Here is a 26,953-nt window from a genome sequence, read left to right as displayed (position 1 = left end):
TCCTAGGCCAAGAGGAGCAGTGGTTCTTCAGCGCGTGCGGAGAAAAAGGCGGCGGGAGGGGTCCGGAGCGCGGGAGAGGTCCGGAGGGCGGGCTGGAGGCCTCCCTTCCCCACCCCCCACCCCGCTCAGGCCCCGGGCGCTCCCGCGTCCCCTCCCACGCGCCCATCGTGGGTCCTACCGAAACTCGGCTGGCTCGCGATGTCGAGACGCCCCCCGCGGGGGCCCCGGGGAGCCGGGCCGAGAGGGAGGGCCCCGGAGGTCCGGGAAGAGGGGGAAAGGGAGAAATTCGAGAAACAAGCCTCTCGGGGAGAACCAGACAAACCGGGTTCGGGCAGGGCGGGCGCAGCCTCCAGGGCGGGGCCGGGTCTGGGGCCCGAGGAGTAAGGGGGCGGGCCCTCAGTCGGGAGAAGGCGCTCCGCCTCGGCCGTTCGGGACTCGGGTAGGGGGTAGGGAGACCCGAAGACCGTGCGCCCCGGCTCCGCCGGGCTCCTAGTGACGCGGCACCCGGGCCCCTGCACCGACGGGAGTCCTGCCCCCGAGGTGGGAGCTCCGCCCTCGGCCCCGCCCAGGCCGGAGCCCCAAATTCCGGCGGGGGACTGGGGAGGTAGGGTAGGGCAAGGGAGGTTAAGAGCGCCGCTCCGGCAGGCGAGGAACGGGGCGCCCAGGCGCGGAGAGGCCGGGGGTCGCCTGGGGTCCCGAAGCGTCAGGGTGGGCAGCCCAAGCGCGGTCGGGGGCGGCCCTGCGCGGCCCCGCCCCTCCAGGCTGGTGCCCGCCCCCCTGCGCGCCCCGCCCCCTCCTTCCCCGCAGCCCCCACCCCCAGTCCCGGCTCCTCAACACAAACTTTCCGTCCCGCTCGCTCCCTCCTCCGCGCCCGGCGCCTCCCGCTCCAGCCCGGCTCATTCCGCACATTCCGGTCAGCCCCCTCCCCAAGACCCCCCTTCCCCGGCCCCCCTCTTCGCTCCCTCGGGCCCGGCGGAGCCGCCCGGCCGGAGCGCCCCCGCGAGATCGGACCAGGTAAGCCGGGCGGACGCCGGGAGGAGGCCCTGCTGGGAGAGGTGGTTTGGTTGGTTGGTTCTGGGCTGGGGGGGCACTCGAGTGGGGCTGGTTCCCAGAGCTATTGTCCAGCCTGAGCCGGAGCCCCGGATCTGGGTGCCGGGAAGTTTAGAGGAAAGGGGGGGAAGCCCTCCGGGAAGCCCCGCCCACCCCTCCCACCCCACCCCCATCCCACCCCCCCGCGACCCGGACGAGTTGTTCGGGGGAGGTCGGGGAGACGGGAGCTTGGCTCCGGTGCCATCGCCTGGCCCAACGTCCGCCTTTGGGGTGTCGAGGTCGGGGTCTGGGGGCCCGCACGGTCTGGGGGGCCTGCCACCGGGGAGCTCCCAGTCCCGGGCCCCGCCGCCCTTTGGACTCCCAGCTGGCGCTCTCTCGGAGTCCGCTGGGCCCCAGCTCCACGCAGGCCTCGGGCCCGGCCTCCCGGCGCCCAGGCCGGCTCCTGCGCGCGGTGCCCGCAGCCGTGCCGGATCGTGGAGGGTGTCCGGCAGCAAAGCTGCGCGCCCCGGGCGTGTGCCCCCTGAGGGGCAGGAGCTTAAGTTCCCTCCAGTCTGCCGCCTGCGTCGGGGTGGAGTTTTCGGAGTTCCAGCCCTGAGCTCTGTGAGCCTGGCTCTAAAGGGGGCTGGATTTGGGGCCTTCTCTTCGCCACGCTTCCTCAGAGCCCTTGTTTAGACTTTAGAGGGTTTGAAGGCCGCTTGTCTCCTCTAACCCTAACCCCCCAACACCACCCCCACTATTGTCTGTCATGCCCTTTACTCCTGCCTGGGGAAGGAAGGCCGGGAGTGCCTGTCTGCGTCTGGTTTCCAGCTTAGCCAGGCCGCACGGCAGTGTCATGGAGACCCCACTGTGTCACCTTTCCAGGAGAGGGGCCCTGATCCAGGGCTGAGAGATTCTTTCTGAACAAGGGGGAATGAGGCGCTGGTGTAGGGCTTCTCAGGGGGCACCTCCTTCTGTGTCTTTACTCGCTCCAGGTAGAGGCAGAACCAGGTCAGGCCTGGACTTGTAGCCCAGGAGAGCAGGGGTTGGGGATGGGGGCTGGACACAGCTCAGAGGGGCTGGTGCGAGCCCACGGCGCCTCTGTATATCCGGCCTCCTGCAGCTGATTCTGTGTCCACATGTTCCACCCCAGTGCAGGGGGCCAGGGCGCCTCCTTGGCCAGAATGCTGGGGGCAGCCTGGGGTAAGGAGGGAAATCTAAAGTTGCCAAAAGTTAGAGATTTGGGGGAATTAGGTATTCCTCCCTTCCAGATTCTTGTAGCTCCTTTTCCAAGACCTCCCCCAAGCGATGCCACCACAGAACCACGTTCTGTGGTCTTTCTAGATCCCTAGGAGATAAACAGATGTATTTTCTAGGACTAGGCTATATGGTGACAGTGACTTCAGTGGCCCTGGATGCCCCCTCCTCAGAGAGAGGCTGGGATCCAATGGGAGTCTCAACCTTGTGGGCCTTCCCCCACCACCATCCCCCCAGGGAGGAACAATAATTAATGCTAATTAGCGCATTTGAGCAAGGGAATGGCTGAGTAGGATGGTCAGTGATTGGCAGGACAGGTGTGTGTGTGTGTGTGTGTGTGTGTGTGTGTGTGAGAGAGAGAGAGAGAGAGAGAGAGACAGGGGTGTGTGTGTGACAGGGGTGTGTGTGTGTGTGTGTGTGTGTGTGTGTGAGAGACAGGGGTGTGTGTGTGTGACAGGGGTGTGTGTGTGTGTGTGTGTGTGTGTCCTGAGCCCTGCTCCTACCCTGTGTGTGTGTGTGTGTGTTGGGCCCTGCTCCCACCCTCACCTTGGTACATTCTGACAGTTGGGTAAATATTAAAACAAGAAGGAGACCTCTCAAACAGAGGAGGTCAAGAAATTAAGAGATCTGGCCCCAGCTGGGCCTTTAACCAGTTGTGTCATCCTGGTGGGCCTCAGTTTCCCTGTTTGGAATCCATGACTTCTCAGGTCCCTTTTCTCTGAGCTTCTCTCGGAGTCTCTGTCTCCTAATCAATCAGCCTTCCCTCTCTTCCCATCGTGGAACCTGAACCTGGTGGGGCCTGGAGAGGTGAGTGGGTGACCCAGTGGTCTAAGAAGAAGGTGAGGGCTAACCAGGGGGTGACTGAGGGCAGCTAAGCAGGTGAGAGTGGCTGAAAAGGTTACAGACAGCAGGTGTCAGGGGAGAGGGAGGCCGGTGGAGTCCAGGGAACTGCCCTGAGAGGTGGCAGTGGGGTCTGGCAAGGCGGGGCAGGGTAAATGGTGTTCAGAGGCCTCCTGGATGGCCGACCCCTCTCCCAGACGCCTCTAGGGGCTCAGGGTGGAAGTTGGAAGAGAGTGAAAGCTCCCAGCCCTGTCCACCTCCTCGCTCAGGAAGGGAGAGGTGCCTAGGGGCCAGCTGACAGGGAGGACAGTGGGGGAGGGAGCTGGTGGTGCCAGGCTCCAGGGAGCCAAGAGGGCTCCCAGTGCTGCAGCTTTCTGTGGAGGTGGCCAGGAGGTCGCAGTCTCTGCTTCCCACGTGGGCACTGCAGGAGCTGTGGGGTCTGAGGGGTGGCCTTGAGGGTCCAGGTCTCCCTCTGGGGCCGCCCTGGGGCCATGGCAGGAGCTCCTCTGCTCAGAGCTGGGGTGGAGGCCCTGTCCCCCGTGGCCTCGCCCTGCCCTCCCCTCCCCTCTGGTGTGCCAGCCTAGGGTGGTCTGCAGGAGAGGCCCTGCCCCTCCAGGGAGGACTCTGGCGGGGAGCGGGCTCTGCGGGTCCGCTCAGGGTCCCACAGGGGACTGGGGGCAGGAGCCAGAGAATTCTGTCGCTCTACAAATCCCAAAGCCTCGGCCCCTGAGGTTTCCTAGAGTGCTGATTGCTTCCTGTGCTCCCTGCCAGGCCCGACAGGACAGGAAGTGATAGAGGGAAACGAGAGTGCCACTGTGTGTGCCGCTGGATGTGTGTGAGAGAGAAGCCGAGTGGGACACTCTGTGTGGGTGATGCTGGGGGGGTGGATGCAGGTGGGGGGAACTGGGTAAAACCAGTTTGTGTGTGTGACTGCATGTGAGAGCAACTGTATGCAATATTGTGACTTGGTAACATTCACGTGTGAGAGAAGCTATGATATTCTCTGTGTGACTGACACTGCAGGTACAGGAGGGAAACTATGAATGATGTTCTTAGTGTGTGGCTGACGCTGCGTGTGTGTGTGTGTGTGTGTGTGTGTGGCTGTATGGGGGACCTATGTGTGTGAGGGGCCATCACATGGGGTACATTTATGAAAGACACCGTCTGCTTGACTAGCGGTGTGAGCTCACACTCGTGTCTGGATGGGATTCCGATGCCCCAGGTGTGTGAGGGACACTGCGATTGTGTGATGCTGTGTGTGTCGGAAGCAGAATGAGTGACACTCTGTGTGACGTATGTTGCTGTTGCATGCCTATGTATGGTGCAGTGTGAACAGCAAATGAGATGACCTTGGGTTTGTAGAAACTCTGATGGTCTGTGTATGACTATATATGACACCACGTATGAGAAAAGTTGTCACAACATGGTGTACATGTGTGTGTAAGGGGGAAACCGTTGTGACACGGCGGACTATACCCAGTGCAGCAGGCGTGTGCTGAGAAGCTGTGGCAACAGCTGAGTGTGAAATCAGGCGTGTGGGTGAGACTGAGCACGAGAAAGAAACTCCGCACATGGAGGGACGGTGCTGTTTGTGGGGTGTGACTGAGACCGACTCTGTGGGTGGTCACATCTGAGATGATTTGCGACTGTGGGGGAGTGGGGGTGACATCCTTCAGGACTGTGGCATATATGGCGTGGGATGCCATGTATGATGAATTTGGGGGACTGTGACCCCAATGCATGTGGTGTCTACGTGGAGGACCACAGAAAGAAAACTGTTGAAAACAAAGGAAGAATGGGACTTCCCTGGTGGTCCAGCAGTTAAGATTCCGCATTTCCAGTGCAGGGGGCACGGGTTTGATCCCTGGTCGGGGAACTAAGATCCCACGTGCTGTCAACATGGCCAAAAAAAATACAAGAAAGAAAGAAAGAATGTACTTAATGCCGCTGAAGTGTGCACTTAAAAACGATTAAAATGGTACATTTTTTATTACGTATGTTTTATCACAATAAAAGAAGTTAAGAAAAAGAAATAAGGGAGATGCAGGTAACAGTGAATGTGCAGGACAGTAGCTGTGAAGAGGAGTGTGTGCGTTTGATAGAGAGGAGACGCCCAGGGAAAGCCTGTGTGTTTATAGACGACATTGACATTGTGACCTTCCTGAGGGGACAACTGACTGAGGGACTAGTGGCAGCTCAGTGGGTGATCCAGAGTCCAAGGGGCCCTCTGACATGTTCACTGAGAGCTGTGAAACCCAGTTTCACCCCTTGGCTGCATCCCCGCCCCCTCCAGCTTGGATCCCTGGCCTTCCTGGAGTGGGATGAGATGAGACAGGACAGTCTCAGAGTGGGGGTGAAGGGAGGTGTGGGAAGTGGGCCCCTTCTTCCTGCAAGAGGTTTGAGGGCTCTGAGTCTCTTCCCTCCCTCCCTCCCTCCCTCCCTCCTACACTGCTGGAAGCAGGGGTGACAGTGAGGATGAGCCTTGGAGAGGGAAGCCTGGGGGGCTACCCTGCCCCATCTGCTCCCCGAGGAGCCCGCGCCCTAGGAGAGGGGGTGGGTGGGTACAGAGACTGGATTCCCAAATTGGAAGCACATTAGTAAGCTGGGGAGGGCTGGGAAGCCCCCCTTCACCTCCCTCCTAGTGGGTTCTGCAAATTGCTTCCTCCTGTAAAAATCTCGACCCTGCTCCAGGGAGGAGGGTACTCCATCTCCAGCCTGGCAGGGTGTGGTCACTTGGCAGGGTCCCTCAGGGGTCCTTGGCCTGCAGGTGGGGGAGGCAGACACCATCCCCATCCCGCCTGCCCTGCTCTCCCATCCCAACCAGAGCACGGCCAGTTCTAGGGTGGGAGCCTCTGGCAGCTGGAGAACAGCTGGCCCGCTGTGGGGGTGGGTGGGGAGGAAGGAGGGAAAAGCGGAGGAGGCGGGGAGGCTCCCTTAGCCCTCATCTACCGCCTGCCCCATCCTCGCCCCCCTGGCTGGCCAGCCCAGCCCAGGTTTGGGGGCAGGGCATTCCGGATGAAACTGCTGGTTTCACTAATCTTCCCACACTTTGAGTGATGTTCTCACTCAAAGTGAGAGCACTCTGAGGGCTGAAGTCCTGCAAGAGTGGACAACTGCTGCCCGCTAGACGCAGCACAGTCACCGGGCTCAGTCCGACCTCCCCGCGGGGCTGGTGCCGGGGGAGGGGCGCCGGGTGCAGACACCTGCCTGGACTTGCCTTTTCTGCATCCCCCACCAGGCAGAAGCTCTGGGGGAGCCCAGGTTTCAAGCCCATCCCTCCCCCTACTTGAAAGGCGGTAGAGGGCTGGGTGGTCTGGAGGCTGCGGGGGCCTTGGGGGGTGAGGACCTAGGGCCTCTGCAGCAGCCCCTGCGCTGGCCTCCACCCCTGGAGCTGTCCAGCCAGTTATTCCAGCAGGTCTGGCCCCAGGGTGGGGAGTGGGCAGCAAGGTGCCCCTTATCTCCCTCAGGGCCCTGAGGCCTGCTCACCCAGCCTCCTATCTCCTACCCGGCCACCACCCAGAGGCACCTTCTGATCTCAGAAGGCCCTGGGAGAGGGGAAGCGGGTGTGTGCTGGTCAGATTGAGGGTAAAGTTAGAGCGAGAACACAGGAGGTCCTTGGGCTGTGCAATACCAGGGAGATGGGAGGTGGTCCGAGAGGAGGGCTGGGGAGCAGATGGGCCAGGAGTGGGGATGTCCTGCATGTGGCCCTGTTGTGGCTGAAACCAGCCCCCAGCCCCCAGCAGTGGCTCCCCTGGTCACTCCTTCCCCCGAGGTCTGCCGCAGCCTCTGAGTCTTTCTGTCCTTGGCTCGCTCGCTCGCTCGCTCTCTTTCTTTTTCTCTCTCACCACCATCTGGTTTTCCCCTCCCTCACTGCCTGACTGTGTCTGAGTTTAGTGATTTACCCCCTTCATCTGTGTGTCTCCATCTCCTCCATCTTGGTCTCTGTCTTTCTGTCTCTGTTGGTCATAGTGACTCTCTCCCTCACTCTCTCCTCACTCCCCCCAATGTCTGTGGTTCTCACTCTCTCCAGCACTCTACCTGTTCCGTATGTCTGTCTCTCTCTGGATCTCTGTCTCTCCCTCTGGGTCTCACTCCAAGATCCCCTCTCTAGGTCTCTTTATTTTGTCTCTCACTCTGTGACTGTCCCGTCTCTTTTGTCTGTTTTCTTGTCTGTCTCCTGCTCTCTTCACCCACCCCCAGACTTGCCCACACTGTGTCCCCCTTCCTCTCCTGTCTATCCCAAGCTCCACCCTCTTTGCCTCTCACTTGGGTCTTTCTCCCCCTTCTCCCACCCCTCCTGGTGGTGCAGCCCAGCAACGCAGAGGTTCTAGACACCTGGGACAGTGTCAACGAGCAGCTGGGGGGCTGCCACCCCTGTCAACCCCACTCTGTAAAGGGCAGATAAGACCCAATGCTGGGCTGGGGCTGCCTTCCCCTGGGGCCTGCCCTCTGACCCCAGGCAGCCCCCTCCACCATGCCTGAGTCCCACATTGGCCTCAGTCCAGCCCTGCAGCTGGCTGAGGAACCCATAGCCTCCTCCCTGCCCCCAGCCTGAGTCCCAGTGGTTTGGGGTCTAAGGAGAGGAGGGTGGCCTGCTCTCACCTCTGTCCTCATCCCACAGCAGTAACTCTGGGAAAGCCAGAGCAGCCAGTGCAGACTCCTTGCACTGACCTGCTCCTGAGTGATGCGGTAGGACAGAGACCCCAGTTCAGCCCCCAGCGGGGCTCAGCTGCCCGCCTGCCATTGCCCACGGGTATGCCTCGGTCTGGGGGTACAAACATTCTTATTGGGGTGTCCGCTCGCGCACCCATGCAGCGTACTGCACACACGTGCTCCAGTGCATTGCTCTGTGGGGTGGGGGTCACCTGCGGACCCCTGTGTGGGTGCCTCTCCCCGCAGGGGTGTTCCTGGAAAGTGAGTCTAGCATGTGCCTGTGAGCCAGCGGAAGGGACGGTGGTCCTGCTTCTCTCCTTGACTTGTCCTTGTGGCTGCCCCCTGGGCTCCCCTCCCCCTCACCAGCTGCCAGCAGTCCCAGCCAGGGGCCGCCGCCCCGCCCCCCCAGCCTGTCCCAGCTCCCAAGCACTGCTGTGTTCGCCATATTTGGCCACAGTGCTCCTGCGGGGGGCGGGGCGGGGCTGACATCACCCCGAGAAGGGGGGGCCACTCCCTGGATGAGGGGAGGCGGGCACAGACTTGGGGGAGGCAAGAAAGTTGCTTTGAAAAGTCTGGGGCTGCCAGGGCCCCCCATGCGCCAGGCCCCTGCTGCTCTGAGGGAGGCCTCAGGAAAAGATTTGGGGGGAAATGGATTGAGGACTCTGTTGGGAGGGGTCTTAGCTCATTGTAGTCCCTCTTCTGCCTCCCCTCTAACGCCGCCTGTGGCACTGTCAGACTTGGGGCACTGGGGTGGGGCGGTGGCTTGCCTCCCAGCTAGCTCAGTATAGGCGCCGCTGTGTCCCCCGGCATCCCACCCCTCCCCCCCACTCTTATTACAAGAACTTGCCTTCAAGGGGTTGAGGAGGGGATGGGGATGAGAATACAGCTTGCGGGAGTGAGCAGAGGGGTGTGGCCCCTCTGACCCGTCAGGAGCATGGCTTCCTCTCTCCCTGGCTGCCCTCTGGTGTGGTGGTCTTGGAGGCCTCACAGGAAGGGTTACAGCGGTCTGGGGGTCCTTGAAGTTGCTCCAGCCACCTGTGCTGGGGGGGACCCTGTGGTCTGGACCCCACTGGGCATTCTCAGGTGGTTGCCATGACAACCCATGACAACCCATGCTGGGCCTCCTTTCCCTCTGCAGATGGTGGGGCTTCTTACCTTGGTTAAGAGACTGAAGCTAGATTGCCTGTGTTCAGAACCCAGCTCTAGCACTTACCAGCTGTGTGTCCTTGGGCAAATTGCTTAACCCCTCTGTTCTTTGGTTTCCTCATCTGTAAAGTAGAAGCAATAATAGTATCTACCTCATAGGTGATTGTGAGGATTAAATGAGTCAATGTGTATAAAGTCCCAGACTAGGGCCTGCCGTATGCAGGTGCTGTCATTCGTAGTAGAGTTAAATGTAAACTCTATATCCATCTGACATTCAGGCCCCCAGGCCCTCCCCATCCCATGCCACTAGCAACTGCCTTCAAGCCTTCCAAAGCAAAGAGGTGGCCCCCACAGGGAAAATCCCCACCCACTTGACAAGACCTGGAATTCTTGTTTGAGGGGAAAGAAGTCTCTTCCCCAGCTTCTGATGGGGTCTCCCACTCTCCACCCTGCGCCCCCCTTTCCCTACAGCCCAGAGCAAAGTCCTGGGGTCTAGCCATCTGGGGCTCTGGGGCTCCCAGGACCCTGATACACCTTGGACATGTGGTTCTGAGGCTGAAGGGAGCCGGGGGGTGAGCCTTAGAGCTGTGTGTGTTGGGGGACTGTCTGGGTGTGATCTGCTTTAATAACCCAGCCTGGAGTGTGCAGGGAACTCAGAGTTTACAGAGCCCTGGCCCATCCACGATGTGGGCCAGGGCAGGGGCCAGCATGTGGGTGGTTTATGGGCTGCTGTGGGGCCGGGAGGTGCAGGAACAGGAAGTGGGATGGAGGAGTGGGTGGGGTTGAGCAAGGCTGTCGGCCAGGCACCTTCTCAGCTGCTCCCTTACCAGCCAGTGTCGCTCCCGTCTCATGATTCCTGGGGCAGTTCCTGCCCTGCGTTTAGGTTCCTTGGCAGGGTTCTCATGAGTAATCTTTTGGGGAAGGCAAAACTGTACCCTTCCTGGGTCTGGGACCCTCCTCAGACCACAGCGGGTCCTTGGCAGGATTGCACTGATGCTGGGGGGGAGAATGAGGGGTGGGGGTCCCTGGTTGGGGATCCAGATGACAAGGAGGAGGAGCTGGCAGAGCGAGAGCCAAGGAGCCCCTCTGAGAGCCGTAGAAGCCCTGGGCCCTGCCCCTCGTGGTCCTTCTCTCTGCCCATCATGGTGCCTTTGGCAGCTGCATGGCCTTGTGAGCCTGTTTGCCTCATCTGAATAATGGGCATCACTCCTTGCCCTCCCTGCCTTAGTTTTGAGGATTGAATAAATATGAAAGTACTTTTTCCCCACAAAAGTACTGTGTAGGTATAAGGCATTGTTACTGTTGATCACCACCAGGCATCATGGTTGGCACTTTGTCTGATCTCATTTCATTTTAACCCTCACAACCTCAAAGGAGACCTTTCCTTCGTTTTACAGGACTGAGGCTCAGAGAGGTGAAGTAACTCATCCAAGGTCACACAGCACTGACTAAACATAACCTCTGGTTGCCTCCACCCAACCCTGGAGCACCTGCCCCAGGGGTGGAGATTGCTGTGGTCTGGGAGGACCCTGCCCTAACCCCTCTGCGTCTGCCCCCCAGGCTCAGGCTGCCCAGTGGGCTCAGGCCCAGAGCCCAGAGCCCAGAGCAACCAGCACAATAGCGTCCAACAGCTGGAATGCCAGCAGCAGCCCCGGGGAGGCCCGGGAGGATGGGCCCGAGGGCCTGGACAAGGGGCTGGACAACGATGCGGAGGGCGTGTGGAGCCCGGACATCGAGCAGAGCTTCCAGGAGGCCCTGGCCATCTACCCACCCTGCGGCCGTCGCAAGATCATCCTGTCGGACGAGGGCAAGATGTACGGTGCGTGTGGGGAGGCACAGGGACCCTGGACTGGACTTGGGGAGGCGGTCCAGCCCTCCTCACCCCTCCCTCTGCTCTCTGCCCCCTCACCCAACCGGTTTGGCAAAGTCCCGGAGGCCGCCAGCCCTCTGAGGGCGGGCGGGTCTGGGCGTGCAAGCCTGTGTGTCTGGATCCTCCTCATAAACAGGCCAGGTTTGCCCCCTCCACCTGAGCGCAGCCCACACGCCACCCCACCCCCGCCCCCCCAGCCCACCCCCGACTGCCCCTCCTCTCCTCGCCCCGGCCAGGCTGGAGGTTTCGGGGTGACTCAGTGGGCCCGGGAAACTGGGTCAATCCGGTGTGTTCCAGGCTGGGCCCAGGAGAGGGTCCCTCTCCTGGGAGGACGTGGGGGAGCCCGAGGGGTGAGACCTGGGGTGGGATCCCAGCAGAGAACAGTGTTTCCCACTGGCGAGTTCCCTCCAGAGAACAGGAGGCGTGGAGAGGGGGCTGCTTCACACTGCGGGGAGGCCCACAGTGTGACAGGGCTTGCGTGGGGAAGGGCGCTGGAGAGACAAGGGGACTCCCTCACTCCTCACACCCCCTCCCAAGTCTGCTGCTCTCCTGGCCCCTCTCTTTGCCACCTTGCCCGCCTCCTGCCTCCAGAAGGGAGCATCCACCCTGGTCCAGCCCTGAGAGGGCTCTCCCAGGGCTGCATTTTTGGGATAACTCAACCCTTTGGGGCCTGACTCCTTGCCAGCTCCCTCCAACCCGCCCCGACAGCCTATGGCTGGGTGAGGCAGGCCCTCAGCCTGTCCCCTCCCAGTGTCCAGCACCGGCTGGGCTGCCCCGTGTCCCCTGCCCCACAACCGTGCCACGCCCACTCCCAGCCCCAGAGCCCCACTCACGGGGCAGGCAGATGTTCCAGGGCGCCTTCCATAGGGCAGGGGCCGCCTGCCCCCACTGCTCCCTCCCAGACGGCTGGGGCAGCCCCACAGGGTATTTTTAGACAGGGCGGAGGGAGTGGGGTGGAGAGGGGCAGGCAGGAAGGGAGGAGCTGTGGGGCCAGTTCCGTCATGGAAGAGGAATCTGGAGAATGCGGTCCTTCTGGGGAGGCTATGGGGTTGGGGGGCAGGGGGCCTGAATTTGGGGGTAAGAAGCCTACACGCTGAGGATGCTAACACATGCTTCACTGTGCGTCCCAAGCACCCCCTTTAAAGGGCCAAGCCCCCTGGATGCCGGCCAGCCTCTGGGCCCCCAGAGGGTCCCTGGTGCTGAGCAGAGCCCCCCACCCCAAGTTTGATGGGCTGCACTCTCTCACAGGGAGGGACAGACACTGGTAACCAGTGACATGGGGGTGACAGGTTCAAGGACACAGTGACATGCTCAGTGACACATCTTGACCCAGGCTGTCAGTGTAGGAGACGTGTTGGAGACCATCTGGTCCTTCCTGCCCGTTTCACCAGAGAAGGGCAGGGACTTGTCCAGGGTCTCCTGGTGGCAAGGACAGCTAGGACAGGAACCCAGGCCAGAGTTCTTACAGACACACACAGGTATGCATGCCCAGACATCTCTCTCTCTCTCTCTCTCTTTTTCTCGCGCGCGCGCTCTCTCTCTCTCTCTCTCTCTCTCTCTCTCACACACACACACACACACACACACACACACACACACACACACACACACACACACACACACACACACACACACACACGAGCCCTTACCCTCGGAGGTTTGGAGCTGGTGACAGCACGGAGAGGAAGGAAGCACTGCGGGCGGCTGGGAGTGAGGGGCCCAGCTGTCCTGCAGCCCTTCGGCCACACCTGCCCCTGTCTGTCTCGCAGGGAAACCTGTCAAGCCGCCTGACATTGTTCCACCTCCTGCTCTGCTGCCCCTCCCCCAACAGCAGCCCCCCAGGTCCTGGAGGCGGTGGGGGGAGCTCTGGGACTTCCCCACCATCCTTCACCCACCCCGCTTGTGCCCCTTAGGTGGGGTGGAGCGAAGAGAGTGGGGAGAGAAAACAAGAGCAGCATGTGTGGGAGGGGCCTGGTGTATTTCCAGCTGGTGGGGGGGTCTCCAGCCACCAGGGGTCCCCTTTGACCACTCCCCATTTTTTCCTCTCACCCCAATCTAGGCCGAAATGAGTTGATCGCACGGTATATTAAATTGAGGACGGGAAAGACTCGGACAAGAAAACAGGTAAAAGATAATTTATGCTGCGACCCCTCTGCCCGCACACACTCTCTCCCCTGCCTCTGTCAGTCCCTCCCAGGCCGAGCTGTCCCATTGCCCTGCCTGCCTCCTCAGAGCTGCCCCCTTGCCCAACCCACTCCCCTAGCTCCCTGACCGGGGCTTGAACCCATGCCACCTGCATTGGGAGCGAGGAGTCTTCACCACTGCACCGCCAGGGAAGTCCCCACTGTCCTTTCTGACCCCCGTCCCAGACCTGTGATCCAGCGACCACAGATACACCCCAGTGGGCAACTGTGGCAGCTGCATGTCACTGCCCTGAGTGGCTCGCTGACCAGTCAGGGAGACAGGCAGTTGGACAGGTGAGGGCAGAGCAGGGCAGCATGGCTGAGATCGGAGCATGTACTGTCAGACAAGCATTGAACCCGGACCAGGGAGGGGAAGGGAGGGGGGAGGGCTAGGAAGGCTTCCTGGAGGAGATGACACTCAAGATGTATTTTTAAGAAGGAAGAGGATTTAGCCAGGCAGGAAAAAGGGAGAGGATTCTTCCAGGCTGAGGAAGTTGGCTATACAAATAGTAATTGTAAGCCCATTCAGAGCTGACTTTGTATTAATTTATTTAGTCCTCATAGCAACCTTATGAAGTAGGTACAGTAATTATCTCCATTTTACAGGTGAGGAAACCGAGGCACAGGGAAGTTAAGTAACTTCCTAAGGTCACTCTGCGGGTAGGTGGTGGATCCAGGATTCAACCCACTGGGCAGGAAAGAGCCTTCCGTTAGCAGTGTGGTGTGTGGAGGGAGGGGTGGGAAAAGCCGAGGGCTGTGAGAGATTGAGCTGGAGGCCAGAGGGACAGGTTTTCCTGGGGGCAACTGGGGGCCTTGGAAGGGAATAGATCAGGGTGTGGCGCGTGGCAGCTGTCAAGGCATCTTGTCTCCGGAACACCCAAGGCAGTGGATAGAGAGGACCAGGCCAAGGCAGGGACCTAGGTCAGCAGCGGTGGCCTGGGCAGCGGCAATGGTGAGGGTAGTGGTGGTAGGGACGGAAGAAACTGGTGATTTGGGAGATGATTGGGTGGCGGGAGAGAGGCAGGCTCTAAGCAGGGACCTGGAGAACCGAGGCCAGCTCTGGCCCTCAGCCCCCCAAACCTCCCTCTTTGGTTGGGGTTTGAGCCTTGCACCCACCCCCGAGATCCTCACTGTCTTAAAGGAAGGTTCTGGGTCCATGCACCCAATGCGGGAGTAGAAATGCTCCCTCGTTGTTCAGGCCTTTATTAACCACTCTCCCTGGGCCAGTTCATGTACAGCATTTATTGACTTAGCAAATCATTGAGCTACTGCTATGTTCTCGGTACAAGGGATCCGGCGAGGAACTGGACGGACAAGGGCCCAGTTCCCTGGAGCCTGGGGCCACAGGAGGAATACTGGCTGATCAGCCCTGGGGTTCAAATACCTTGCTCCTATACCTGCGGGGAGGGGGTGCCTCATCTCCAGCCTCTGTTCCTCAGCCATTCAATAGCTGATATGTAGAACAGAGTGTATTTGTATAAGAATGTGCCGCTGCTGTTGCTATTATTATTACTGTAGTTATAAACAGAAAGCCATCCCAGGCACAGGAGGAGGGCACTGTCCCAGCGTGTCCTGCTTCACCCAAAAGACATGTTCATAGGAACCTGTTTGTCAGAGTTGGAAGGGGCCCAGGGATCTTTAAGCGAGGCCCAGGGAGGGTAGCAGAGCCTCTTAATTCTGGGTCCAGCATCATACCTGCTCCTGGCCAGGTATCCCGAGAAGGCTGGCTGTACGTTAACATTTTACAAATGAGCTGTCGGCAAGCTCAGGATTTTTAAAACCTCTGGCCTTTGTCATTTTGCAAGGGTGGCACTCCTCTAACTTTATTCTGTATTAGAACTCTGATGTCTGATATCTCCTTAAAGGGGGTTCCTTCCTATGGTTGTGAGAACAAGGCATGTCTTTATGTGTCGCAAAGAGCAGCCCGCTGACATGCACGGTTTTTTGGTTGTTTTCATTTTACTCTCTGTTGAAAAAAAAATGCCATTTTCATTTTTTTTTACAGCTACGTACAGCAATTAATAGCAAGTACAGTGCCTCCTTATTGAAAACGCAGCTAAATATTACATTAGGATTAAGTCCCATGTGACTTTCAGCTGTCACAGAGTTGACCATTTGGAGATAGTTCTCTGGGCTAAGGGTATATTGGTGGTGGCCAAGTGGGCTGTGGAGTCAGGCCACCTGGGTTCATCTGTGTGACCTTGGATAAGTTGCTTAACCTCTCTGTGCTTTGGTTTCATCATCTGTAAACTGGGAATAATATTAGTACCGACTTCTTAGCATTGCTGTAAAGGTCAGAGGAGTTGGTACATGTAAAGTGCTGGGAACAATAGTAGCTGTGCTCGGTAAACGTCAGTTATTGGCATGACGTGAAGTGATCGGGAATCTTGCCAGACATAGGTCTGAATCCTAGGCACCATGAGATGGCATGAGAAGCACCCGCCTAGGTTCTAACCAAGCAGCAGGGGGCTGCCTAGCATCGCGTACATAGTAACTTTTAGTCCATGATTAAAAAGAAAAGAAACTGTTTCTTTATGGAGATAAAAACAACTTGCAAAGAAAGCCAACAGCAATTGCTGATAATGAAAGTGTGAAGCAGCTTAGAGGATCCACCTGTTCCCTCACGCTTGTTTCATGGGGAAAACAGTGACACTTAGGTTCTCTGAGGCTGAGGGCCAGATCCTCGACAATGCCAAGGTCTGTTGTGCAAGCCCAGGGCGCACACATCCAGACCGTGACTAGCTCAGGTCTGCCAGGACAGGGAGGCTTCAGGGAGGAGGGGCTGGAGAAGAAATGCAGTTAAAAGCACATACTGTGTGCATAGAGATAGTGTACACTGCCATGTATTAGTCCGAGGAGAAGGAATGTGTACTGGGGGAGGAAGCTGCAGGAGTCAGACCAGGCCAGGTTTCATAGGCCGGCAAGCTGGTGGGGTTCTCAGGAGGATTTAGGCAGTGGTACAGGGGAGACCTTTTGTGAAGGATTTTGGGCTTGATGTATAATCTGGTGGCCAGCAGGAGCATTATGGCCATGGCTAGCCTCTTTGATGCCAATTAGAAAAAAAAGTGTCTCCTCTGAGGACACCAGTGAGAAAAAGGCACCCCTTTTTGGAAGAATACAAAGATGCTCTTCCTCTGTTGTTTACCAGTCATCTTTTATTGGGTGTTAATTCTCAATTAGGATATGAAAGGATTCAGGGCTGCTGGGCAAAGGTCAGGAATGCAGAGTGTGCCCTTCACACCGGGCCCTCTTCAGTGGTACTTGCGTGGCCACTCGTGTTCGAACTCCTTGTAAGAACAGCAGTAGTTGAAAAGCATGTAAGCTGCCAGCACCGTAGAAAGCCCAGCGAAGCTCCCTTTCTTCACACTGACATACTTATTGTAATATTGGTAGTAACCTCTTTGAAATGCTCCAGCAATGCCTTTAGGGGTGAAATCCTGCGTCAGTATCCAGCTTGGCAGCTCCCCTATTTTGACATCCAGGAGCTTCTCTTCCTTCAGTGGTATGACTGATGCCATTTTGGATTCCTGGGTCTCTCTTCCTCCACTTCAGATGCAGTCGTGCACCAGGGCACATAGCTTGGCCAGCAGAGCTTGGGCTGGATTTTAGCTCTCACTGGGCCAGGTGCGCTTATGCAGTGAACAACCTGTACAACTGTACATGGTGCTCCTGAAAGCCACGGTAGGCCCTTGATCAAGACAGGGCCAAAAGAGGGCAGAATTGGCAGGGCCAAGGTGTGTCTGCCCACAGGGGCCCCACGGTTGCCCCTCTTACATTTGGTCCCAGAGATGAGGGCTGGGATGCTCCTTGCCCGTGGCTACCCTGTGCTATGCCTCCTCACTGTCTGTGTTTTCCTCTCTGGCTGGGCGCGGGGCGGCCCCTAGGTGTCCAGCCACATACAGGTTCTAGCTCGGAAGAAGGTGCGGGAGTACCAGGTTGGCATCAAGGTACGTTGGGCGCCTGACTGGGGCCTCCAGCCCTTCCTCGGCCTCTCACTCACGGCGCCTCTACCACTTTCTCTGCACGGCTCAGGCCTCTGCCTTGGCTGGCTCTCTGGCCGCACTGTGCCTCTTTTCTGGCTGAAACTCTGTTCTTGCCTCTTCTGTTCTTTCTGTTCTTTTTCTCTTTCTCTCTCTCTCTCTCTCTCTACAGGTCTCTAGCCACTTGCAGGTTCTAGCCAGGCGGAAATCTCGGGAGATTCAGTCCAAGCTGAAGGTATGGGGTCCCCTGCCACTTGGCCTGGCCCTGCCCAGGCCTGATGCTGCTCTCTGACCCCAGCCCGGGACAGGGAAGGGGCTGAGGAGCTATGGGGGGCAGCAGGGGGGTCTCAGAAAGATAAGCAGCAGAAGAAGCCCATTTGCCACTTCAGGCTACACAGGGTCAGAGCCCCTGGAGAGTAAGCAGGAACCCAAGGGGACAGCCAGCCCTACAGCGAGGGAGAGGAAGACCACCTGGGGGCCACTAAGGCCCACCTCTCTTCTTCTCCATTTTCCTTTTCTCCTTCCTCCTAACTGCTGCTTGCTAATTGCATGGGGACTCCAGGTGGGCAGGGAGGAGACACTGGTGGGGACTGGCGGGCATGGCCATTCCTTGTTGGACGCTCAATCCTGGCTGCTCTGTGGCTGAGGATCTCAGAGCCTTGGGTTCATGGCCCTGGCCCAGGTCAAGGCCCCTGTAGGCTGCATCTCCTTCTCCCTGCCCACAAATGCCCAGCAGACTGGGCCTCCCACCCCAGTCCCCACGCCTAAAGTGCAGTACACGTGGACAGACCCAAGGGGCCCCAGCTTGGTCCACCATCTGGATCTCCAGCCCCTCTGCCCTCATCCTACCCTTTCCAGGGAACCCCCAGCTGGCACGCACTCCCTCTAGGTGGCAGTGGGGCTGGGGGAGGGTCCACAGCTACCTCTGAGCTTCCCTGCGCTTCTCAGGAACTGAGAGCCAGGTGGGCATTGAGAGGAGGATGATGAAATGACATGTCCCTCCATCCCATCTGGCCCTCCTCTGTGTCTCTTCTAATCCATTCTCCTTCTCTTCCACAGGCCATGAACCTGGTAAGTAGCACTGCCCCTCCCCGGGGGGTGGGGGGCAATGGAGGGGAGAGCACCTAATATAGGATTTTCAAATTATGGATTGTGAAATCAATGTAATAGGCTTGCAAACAGCATTTTTTAAAAAATGCATTATAGGGACTTCCCTGGTGGTCCAGTGGTAAAGAATCTGCCTTACAGTGCAGGGGACGTGGGTTCGATCCATGGTCAGGGAACTAAGATCCCACATGCTGCGGGGCAACTAAGCCCACGCGCAACAACTACTGAGCTCGCACGCCTCAACTAGAGAGCCCGTGTGCCACAAATTACAGAGCCCGCGCGCTCTGGAGCCCGCACATCACGACTACAGAGCGCACACGCTCTGGAGCCCATGCACCACAACTAAAGAAGAGAAAACCCGCGCGCCACAACTAGAGGGAAGCCTGTGTGCCACAACTAAAGACCTGATGTGGCCGAAAATAAACAAAAATAAATAAATAATAAATCTTTGAAAAAATGGATTATAGTGGTTCTCAAACTTTCGCATGCATCAGAATCACCTGGAGGGCTTATGAAGTCGGATTTCTCGGCCTCACCCTCAGAGTTTCAGATTCAGTAGGTCTGGGCTAGGGCCTGAGAATTTGATTTCTAACAAGCTTCCAGGTGATGCTGGTGCTGCTGGTCCGTGGACCATACTTTGAGAACCACTGATGAAACAGAAAATATGAGAGTGCGTGACACACAAAATAAGCAAAATAAGGAGAACTGTTTTGGCTTATACTGGGTTATGGAGTAAAATAATTTCTTATTGTGGATTGTGATCAGAGGGGTGATGTACACTTAGGAGGAGACAGGGCCTGGGGGGAGGCCCCTGAGGCAAGCCCCTGTCTTGTCTCTGGCCTGGCCTGGGCCTCACAAGGCTTCTCCCCTCCTCAGGACCAGGTCTCCAAGGACAAAGCCCTCCAGAGCATGGCGTCCATGTCCTCTGCCCAGATTGTCTCAGCCAGCGTCCTACAGAACAAGTTCAGCCCACCCTCCCCTCTGCCCCAGGCCGTCTTCTCCACTTCCTCTCGGGTACAGGGGTCCTGGGAAGTGGGACTGGGGTGAAGGAGTGCCTTTAGGGTGGGCCGGGGTTGGGGTCCTGGATACTGAGGGACCCTGGGCTTCTTCCCATCTCTGCAGTTCTGGAGCAGCCCCCCTCTCCTGGGACAGCAGCCTGGACCCTCTCAGGAGTGAGTATGGTGGCATTTCCTTCCCACACCCTCTTCTTTCCCCTGGCAGCCACTCTGGACTTCCCCTCCCATCTGGGTTCCAGCAGCAGCTGAGCAAAGTCTTCGTTCAAAAATAGAGGGTTGGAGAGTGCCAGTTAAGAGAGCTAATGCATCTGTCTGTTCATTCATGTGTTTGTTCATTCATCAACCACTTGTCATCCATCTTACAATTATTTTTCACTCAGTTAATCTCTGAGTCAGTCTTTCATTCAACAAGTCAGGTAGTCAAGTATTCTCAGCTCCTTCAACTCTAAGATGACTTTCTTCCTAAGACATGCCCTCACTTTAATGAACAGCTCTGCAGGGTGGGTTTGAAATGCTGCATTAAATGTGCACATCAGTTGTGAGATGCAGGCAGACTTCATAAAGTTAAGACGTGAAGAAAACAAAAAGCTTACGAGTTAGCTGGTCAGCATGTATTTCTGGGCCTCCACAGGAAGGCCTGGTGGCTTCCTATGTGGGATCCCAGATGAGACCCACGTGACTGGGCCAGGCGGAAAGTGGGGAAGGGGTGACCCTCTAACCAGCCCATGCTCCTGTCTGCAGCATCAAGCCCTTTGCACAGCCAGCCTACCCCGTCCAGCCACCCCTGCCGCCGACGCTCAGCAGTAAGTTCCCTGCACAAGGCAGCCACCACCTCTCCCTCCCTCAGCAGCTGCACCTCTGCTCAGAAGAGCTGGGGCCAGACTTGTATGTGTGTGTGCGCGCGCTGTATATGCGCGCGGGCTGGGAGGGAGGAGTGGCTGGCATCTGTAGGGGATTGGGACAGGCCAGGAATAGCCCCCTTACCTTTTACAATGTTGCTTCCACAACTCTGCTACAAGTACACACCACCAAAGGTGTCACATTGATATGTGTATGTATATATAATTCCTTCAAGGGAAATACACTGAAATCTTCAGAGTTTTGCTTTCGTTAGGAGTTAGGATTCTGGGTAATTTTTATTTTTACGTTTTTCACTTGTCTATATTTTCTGTTTGGACACACATTAATGGTGACATGAGGGAAAATCCACTGATGTACATTACTAGGGCCACCACACACGGTGCTGCAGGCTGTGCACTGCACAAGGACACCTGGCAGGGGAGTCAAAATCCAGCCTGTGTTCCCGTCCAAAAGGGGCACCATTCTCCAGCTCGCACACAGGCTCTGTGCGGGGGTGGGGAGCGGCTCTGTGTGTAGCCGCACACGCGCCCGTGCAGACGAGGGTCCGTCTCGTCCTCCCAGGTTATGAGCCCCTGGCCCCGCTCCCCTCAGCTGCTGCCTCTGTGCCTGTGTGGCAGGACCGCACCATCGCCTCCTCCCGGCTGCGGCTCCTCGAATATTCCGCCTTCATGGAGGTGCAGCGCGACCCTGACACGGTAACGTAGGGGGTGGGGCAGGGTCTGTGCGGTCCAGGGCCACAGCTCAGGGTCACGGGGTTGGGAGGCCATAGGGCAGGTCTGTTCCCTTGCAGCCCCCCGCTCCCCCTGGGCCTGCACTCTCTCGAGCTCTCCTGACCCTGTACTGGGCCCTCCCCACAGTACAGCAAACACCTGTTTGTGCACATCGGCCAGACGAATCCCGCCTTCTCAGACCCGCCCCTGGAGGCAGTGGATGTGCGTCAGATCTACGACAAGTTTCCCGAGAAGAAGGGTGGCCTGAAGGAGCTCTATGAAAAGGGGCCCCCTAACGCCTTCTTCCTCGTCAAGTTCTGGGTGAGCTGCCCTGGTCCCTCTCTGCTCCCAAGGGTCCCCCCAGATGTGCGATGCACCCAGGCCTACCCTACCGACCCCCTCTCCCCGGCCCTGTGGGCACTGTGTGGGCTATGTATGCCCCCAGCCCCAGGGCGGGACGCCTCCCTGGGCCTGGGACAGCACCTTAGGCCGCCCCGCCCCCTCCTCCAGGCCGACCTCAACAGCACCATCCAGGAGGGCCCGGGGGCCTTCTACGGGGTCAGCTCCCAGTACAGCTCGGCCGACAGCATGACCATCAGCGTCTCCACCAAGGTGTGCTCCTTTGGCAAGCAGGTGGTGGAGAAGGTGGAGGTGAGTGGGGGCCCAGGGGGCGGGGGGCGGGGGCTGGGGGCGGGCCAGCCGAGCGATGCCTGACCCCGGCTCCCGCAGACCGAGTACGCCAGGCTGGAGAACGGGCGCTTCGTGTACCGCATCCACCGCTCGCCCATGTGCGAGTACATGATCAACTTCATCCACAAGCTCAAGCACCTGCCCGAAAAGTACATGATGAACAGCGTCCTGGAGAACTTCACCATCCTGCAGGTGTGGAGGCGGCGGGGGGAGAGGGCGGCGGGGGGGTCATGGGAGCACCCCAGGCACAGGGGCCTCGAAGCAGGGGTGGCCAGACCCATTCCTCAGAGGAGGAGACCGAGCCCCAGAAAGGAGAAGGCTCTGCTCAGCCCGCACGCCCCATGGCCCTGTGCCACCTGACCTCCCGCATCTTCCTACCCGGCCCCCAGGTGGTCACGAGCCGGGACTCCCAGGAGACCTTGCTCGTCATTGCTTTCGTCTTTGAAGTCTCCACCAGCGAGCACGGGGCCCAGCACCACGTCTACAAACTCGTCAAAGACTAGGGTGCCCTCCGCCCCCACCATCACAATCCAGGACGAGCATCTTCTCCACACACCTGCCTGGCACCCCTAGGGGTCCAGGATTGAGGACTCATCCACCTGCCAGGCCTCAGGCCCAGGACCCAGGAGGCCTCCCCATCTACCCTGCACACACACTCCCTGCCACTGTTCTGCGCTTTAACTGAGGGAGAAGAGAGGAGAGCTCAGCGGTGGGGCAGCCTGGCGGTTACGCTGACCACCATACCCAGCTCTGCCCAGCCTCGAAAGACTGGGAGGACACCTTTGAGCCCAGGCACCCATGGCCGCTGGCCCCTCACGGGACTGTGATGGGCGGGTGAGGGCAGAATGGAGACCAAGGGAACCGGAGTGCAGAGGCCCCAGAAGGGGAGTGTTGAGTTGGGGTCAAGTTGAGAAGAAGAAAGAGGAGCCCACACTTTCTGTGCGCCTGCTGTGTGCCAGGCCTCGTGCAGGCCCCCAAGTGCCTTGTGCCATCCTCAGACCCTGCACGGCAAGCGTGGGGCTCGCTATCTCAGTGGAGGGACCTGTGGGAGGGGTGGGTGGAGTTGGAGTCCTCCCCCGGCGCTGCCTGTCCCTAGAGCCCAGGTTTATGCTACCTCCCTGGAGTGGGGGCTGGCCACGGGGGCAGGAGGGAGGGTCTGCACTGAGGGGCCAGCCGGCTGGATTGGGGGCCTGAACAGACCACCTCCTTCCAGAGCACGGGGGACTCCTGTACGGCCCTCAGAGCTGCCTGACCCAGGTCCAGTCCCGAGCCACCCAGCAGCCTCCCGATGGGCGAAGGCTTCCAGGGGCAGGCCCAGGCCTGAAGCAGGCTGGAGGGTCAGGTGGGAGGATGAAGCCCCAGCCCCTGGGCAGGCCACTGGCCCAGGGACAAGGGGTAGCGGAAAAGTTTGGCATTTTCTCTTGCCTAAGACTTGCGTCTGGTGGTGAACCCTCGGGGGGCACCCGTCCCTTCTGTTTTCCCCACTTCAGTCTCTCCGGCCTGGAGCAGCAGCTCCCCACACCCCGTTCTGGGATTGAAGGTTAACCCTTCCCCGGCAGCCCCTTCTCAATACCCAGGCTCCTCGGCCCCCAGCCCCGTCCTCCCGCTGCCCGTGGGTATTTATGAGTTTCGTATGAAGTACTGTGCCCCTTCCTCCCCCGGCCCGGCCACCCCTGAGCTTCCTGAAGGTCCTCACAGTTTGCATATCGCTCAGGCCACCTCCAAACCCAACCTAGGTTTTATAATGTATATTATATATTTGTTGTGTATTTTTTAAATCCAGCTGTGATGGGTTATATCGTAAATGTGGCGCAAGGCTGGCGCAGGGGCCCTCAAGGCCCAGCTCCTGCTTAAAAAAAAAAATTAAAAGTTATTTGTTTGTGGGTTAGTCGTGTGACCAGTTGTGTGCCATACCTCTGGGTTTGGGCAGCTTCGGGTGGGCACTCCTCGTGGCTCAGGTCCTGGTGTGTCACCCCACTCCACTCCGTCTCTGCTGGCAGGCCCCAAGCGCCGCCACACTCAAAATAGATAGGATTTGGAAATTCCCTGGTGGTCCAGTGGTTAGAACTGCACGCTTTCACTGCCGAGGGCCCGGGCTGGATCCCTGGTCGGGGAATTAAGATCCTGTAAGCCGAAGAGCACGGCCAAAAAAAAGAAAAAGAAAATAGGATTTAGGGGTCTTGTGAAAGTTTGGCCAACTCCAACCTTTTTCCCACCCCTCCTGTCGTGAGTTGAGCACTGAAGTGAGCGTTATGTTGCCTTGTCCCTTTAAATGAAGTGACTTGCCCCAGGTGACTTCAATACTGAGATGGGCCCCCTGTTAAATCCCCACAGTCCACAGTGGCTACTACTGGTTCTCACCGCCCCATCCTCACTCCACACATGAGGAAAGAGCCTCAAGGAGGTGAGTGCTCCTGAAGTGGATGGCTGCTAGCCGGGGTGGGGGCGGGGCGGGGGGGCGGGGGAAGCTGGACTCCAACCTGCCCCTGTCTGCCTGGGAAAACCTCAGTGTCCTCAGTGGACATGGGTGGTTTATCAGAAATTCAAATTTAACTGGGCATCCTGTATTTTCATTTGCTGAATCTGGCAACCCTACTCTAGAATCTCATCTTCTAGCTCATTCTGGTCCAACCTCCAATTTTGCAGATGGGGAAACAGAAGAGGTTAAATGCTCTTCTCACTCAGCTGTCAGTGGTAAGACCAGGATTTGAACCTGGTCTTCTGACTTTAAGCCCAGGCACTTGGTATACTATTAAATAATCAGGCAGCCTTTTGTCTTGGTCCACTGCACTGGAGGGACCCAAGACTGTTGCTTGCAGGATGGGGAGTGTGCCTGGAGCCCCAACCAAGTGGGAGGGGTTCCTGGAGATGGAAATGGTTTATGAAAGACCCACCATGTGCTATGCCTAGGGCTGGATGCAAAATCCAGTCTCTACTAATAGGTGATTGTATGTGTTGGGTGCTTGAATCATCATCACGTGGGTTGCCCTCATGCTCCTGGAGTAAACAGCCTGCAGGTGATTTCTATTAGAATACTGTAGGTGAAATATGGCTGGCCTCCTCACTGGCCACCCCCCACCCTCATATACGAATGTAGCAGATACAGGGGCACAGGGGCGGGTGATAACTACATAGTTTTGAGGTCTCAAAATAGGGAAGGAACCAGGATAAGAAGGTGGGTCTTGTGAGCCCAAAGCCCAGGGCTCTCTCCTGGAAGTGGCTCTCCCTGACCAGGGTTCTGTGGAAAGCTGCAAGAAAAGGCCAAGAAAACAGGGGCCCAAAGAAGAGGCCGGTAGTTCTCTTTCCTGCCCCTCTTGTTTCTGATGCCCCTAGGGAAGATGGAGGTGGGCCATCATTTTGCCAATTCCACGGTCAAAGCCTGAGCAGTCCTGGGGTTTCATGGGGGCTCTTTATTTCCTTCTAGTACAAATGCTGGAGAACTGGGGCTCCCCAGATATCTGAACCCTGAATTCTAACTCAGATGCACACTAAGCTTTAGTCTAAAGCCTAAAACCATCCTAGAGGCTGGGGTTTAAGATAGCTCAACCCTCATTTAGAATCGAATCAGTCTGCCACCACACGTGTTCTCCGTTGTTTGCTTTGCTTTCCCATTCTGCCTCCTGCTTTTTCCTTTCGTCTCTATCATGGTGCCACGGGCCTCTGGAGCGCAGGCACCACGGCTCTAAACAGCTTCTGGGCAGGCCAGCAGAAGGTGGTGAGTCATATTGGTTTAATATAGACTTAGTTTTTAAGTACTCCTATCCCAACACATAAGGCATAGATTTATAAAGTGGAGTGGGTTTAATTTTTAAATTCAGGTGATGCAAATCAATAATCCAGTAGGACTCAAGTTCCCAAGTATTTCTAAAACATTCCTATAGTTTCCAAAACTATTTTTAAGGATTTCAATCCTTGGCTCTTTTCAAACAAGAGGGTGTGACTGATTCTGAAGGCACCTTGTTCTCCCCACTTATCACCATTAATGAGATAGATGTCCTTGGGATGGCCTCCATCCAATCTGTCCTAAACCCAACCAAGGCAGACAAGCAGGGACTGGTGTGCCCGCTCTGGTGCACACGTGTCTGCAGCTATACCTAACTGCCATTTTACAACTGCTGTTTAACCGAACACTAAGTGCCTGGCACTGTGCAAAACCCGTCATGCTTTTAGTAGGTACCATCATCAGTTGCACTTTCAGATGAGTTTTCTGGAAGAGGCCGGCTCAGCAGCCTCCCACGGCTCCTGAGTGGCAGAGCTGGGATTCACTCGGGCACAGGGGGGGGCCTCAGCCCACAGACAACCACCCGGCTGGTCTTCTTCCACCCAAGAAATTGTATGCAGTGTCATGGGAACCTCCCCTGAAACCCTTGCTCCACTGTGACGCTGCTCATTGATAGCACAGCTATTGGTGCAAACAATTGTCTTCCTGGCTTCTAGAAGTGGTTTGCTTTTCTCTCACAGGCCCTGTGATCATTATGGCTCTCAGGGTTGGCCACCAAAGGTGCACTGGGGCCCACCTTAACAAGCGAGACCTGCTTGTTTCCCTTCACCTAATGGTCCTCACGTCTTTTATTTTCTCTTGCTGTACTCAGCTTTGTAAAAGACAGGGTATAAAATGTACTCATACTTGGGCTTCCCTGGTGGCGCAGTGGTTGAGAGTCCGCCTGCCGATGCAGGGGACACGGGTTCGTGCCCCGGTCTGGGAAGATCCCACATGCCACGGAGCGGCTGGGCCCGTGAGCCATGGCAGCTAAGCCTGTGTGTCCGGAGCCTGCACTCCGCAATGGGAGAGGCCACAACAGTGAGAGGCCTGTGTACTGCAAAAAAAAAAAAAAAAAAAAAAATGTACCCATATTTGTCAATTACTTTTTATATTATATTCCTCTAGTCATCAAATCACAAGTTTTCCTGCCTTATTTGAGCTGTTGCCTTTCTCTGATTACAAAAATCATTGAACTTCAGAAAATCCCCTAAATCACATAAACTCCCAGCTTTGAATGTGGTCAACATTAGTATGTAAGCTTCCAACACTTTAACTAGGCATAAAGTTTTTTCCTTTCAGTAAAATTGGATCCTAACTAGTTTCACAGCCAGCTTTTCCCCCTCCTTACCCATTGGGAACATTGTTCAACAAGCCTAGGTATTTCATCACTCCTAACTGTGGTTAAGGAGCAAGTTAGGCCTATCACCACCTTGAGAACCAAAATTCTCTGCTCATCACAAGATTAGCTACTTTACCTGCAGTTATAACTTGAAAGCTAAAATGACAAATCTTTTGGTGAATACCTTGTGCTCTTCACTGTTCAAATACAGATAAAGCTTGTTTTGAGAAGGTGCAGCATTTTTTATTTATGCTTTGATTAGCCTTTCAGGTCTAGTTCCTTTATTTACCAAAGTTAAATGAGGCAGATTAAAGTCAAAGGTTAGGGACTTCCCTGGTGGTCCAGTGACTAAGACTCTGCACACTCCCAATGCAGGGGGCCCGGCTTGGATCCCTGGTCAGGCAACTAGATCCCTCATACCACAACTAAGAGTTCACGCCACAACTAAAGATCCACCGTACAGCAACTAAGACCCGGCGCAGCCAAATAAAATATTGTAAAAAATAAAGTCA

At 57.2% G+C, this 26,953-nt stretch overlaps 1 protein-coding gene and 1 pseudogene across 1 annotated transcript; one reads left to right on the top strand and one right to left on the bottom strand.

Annotated features, from left to right (window-relative positions):
• The first annotated feature begins 186 nt into the window (after positions 1-186).
• TEAD3 (TEA domain transcription factor 3) lies at positions 187-23,298 on the top strand. The gene is made up of 13 exons (XM_030870961.2): positions 187-258; positions 10,483-10,741; positions 12,852-12,916; positions 17,128-17,190; positions 18,015-18,026; positions 18,939-19,076; positions 19,185-19,234; positions 19,820-19,881; positions 20,501-20,634; positions 20,797-20,970; positions 21,160-21,300; positions 21,379-21,531; positions 21,729-23,298. The coding sequence occupies exons 1-13, from the start codon at positions 199-201 to the stop codon at positions 21,840-21,842; spliced, it is 1,425 nt and encodes a 474-aa protein (XP_030726821.2). The 5' UTR covers positions 187-198; the 3' UTR covers positions 21,843-23,298.
• LOC132598165 (ATP synthase subunit f, mitochondrial pseudogene) lies at positions 15,971-26,152 on the bottom strand (annotated as a pseudogene).
• Between the last annotated feature and the right edge of the window lie 801 nt (positions 26,153-26,953).

This window comes from Globicephala melas, chromosome 11 (genome assembly GCF_963455315.2).
Source record: "Globicephala melas chromosome 11, mGloMel1.2, whole genome shotgun sequence".
NCBI lineage: Eukaryota > Metazoa > Chordata > Mammalia > Artiodactyla > Delphinidae > Globicephala > Globicephala melas.
This window is presented reverse-complemented; position numbering and strand designations above follow the sequence as displayed.

Excerpts from the sequence above, each read along its gene's own strand:
- TEAD3 (XM_030870961.2), top strand. The coding sequence starts at position 199 with ATGTCGAGACGCCCCCCGCGGGGGCCCCGGGGAGCCGGGCCGAGAGGG. Across the intron at positions 19,882-20,500 it reads CCTGCCGCCGACGCTCAGCA|GTTATGAGCCCCTGGCCCCG; the intron begins GTAAGTTCCCTG and ends TCGTCCTCCCAG. Across the intron at positions 21,532-21,728 it reads AGAACTTCACCATCCTGCAG|GTGGTCACGAGCCGGGACTC; the intron begins GTGTGGAGGCGG and ends CCCGGCCCCCAG.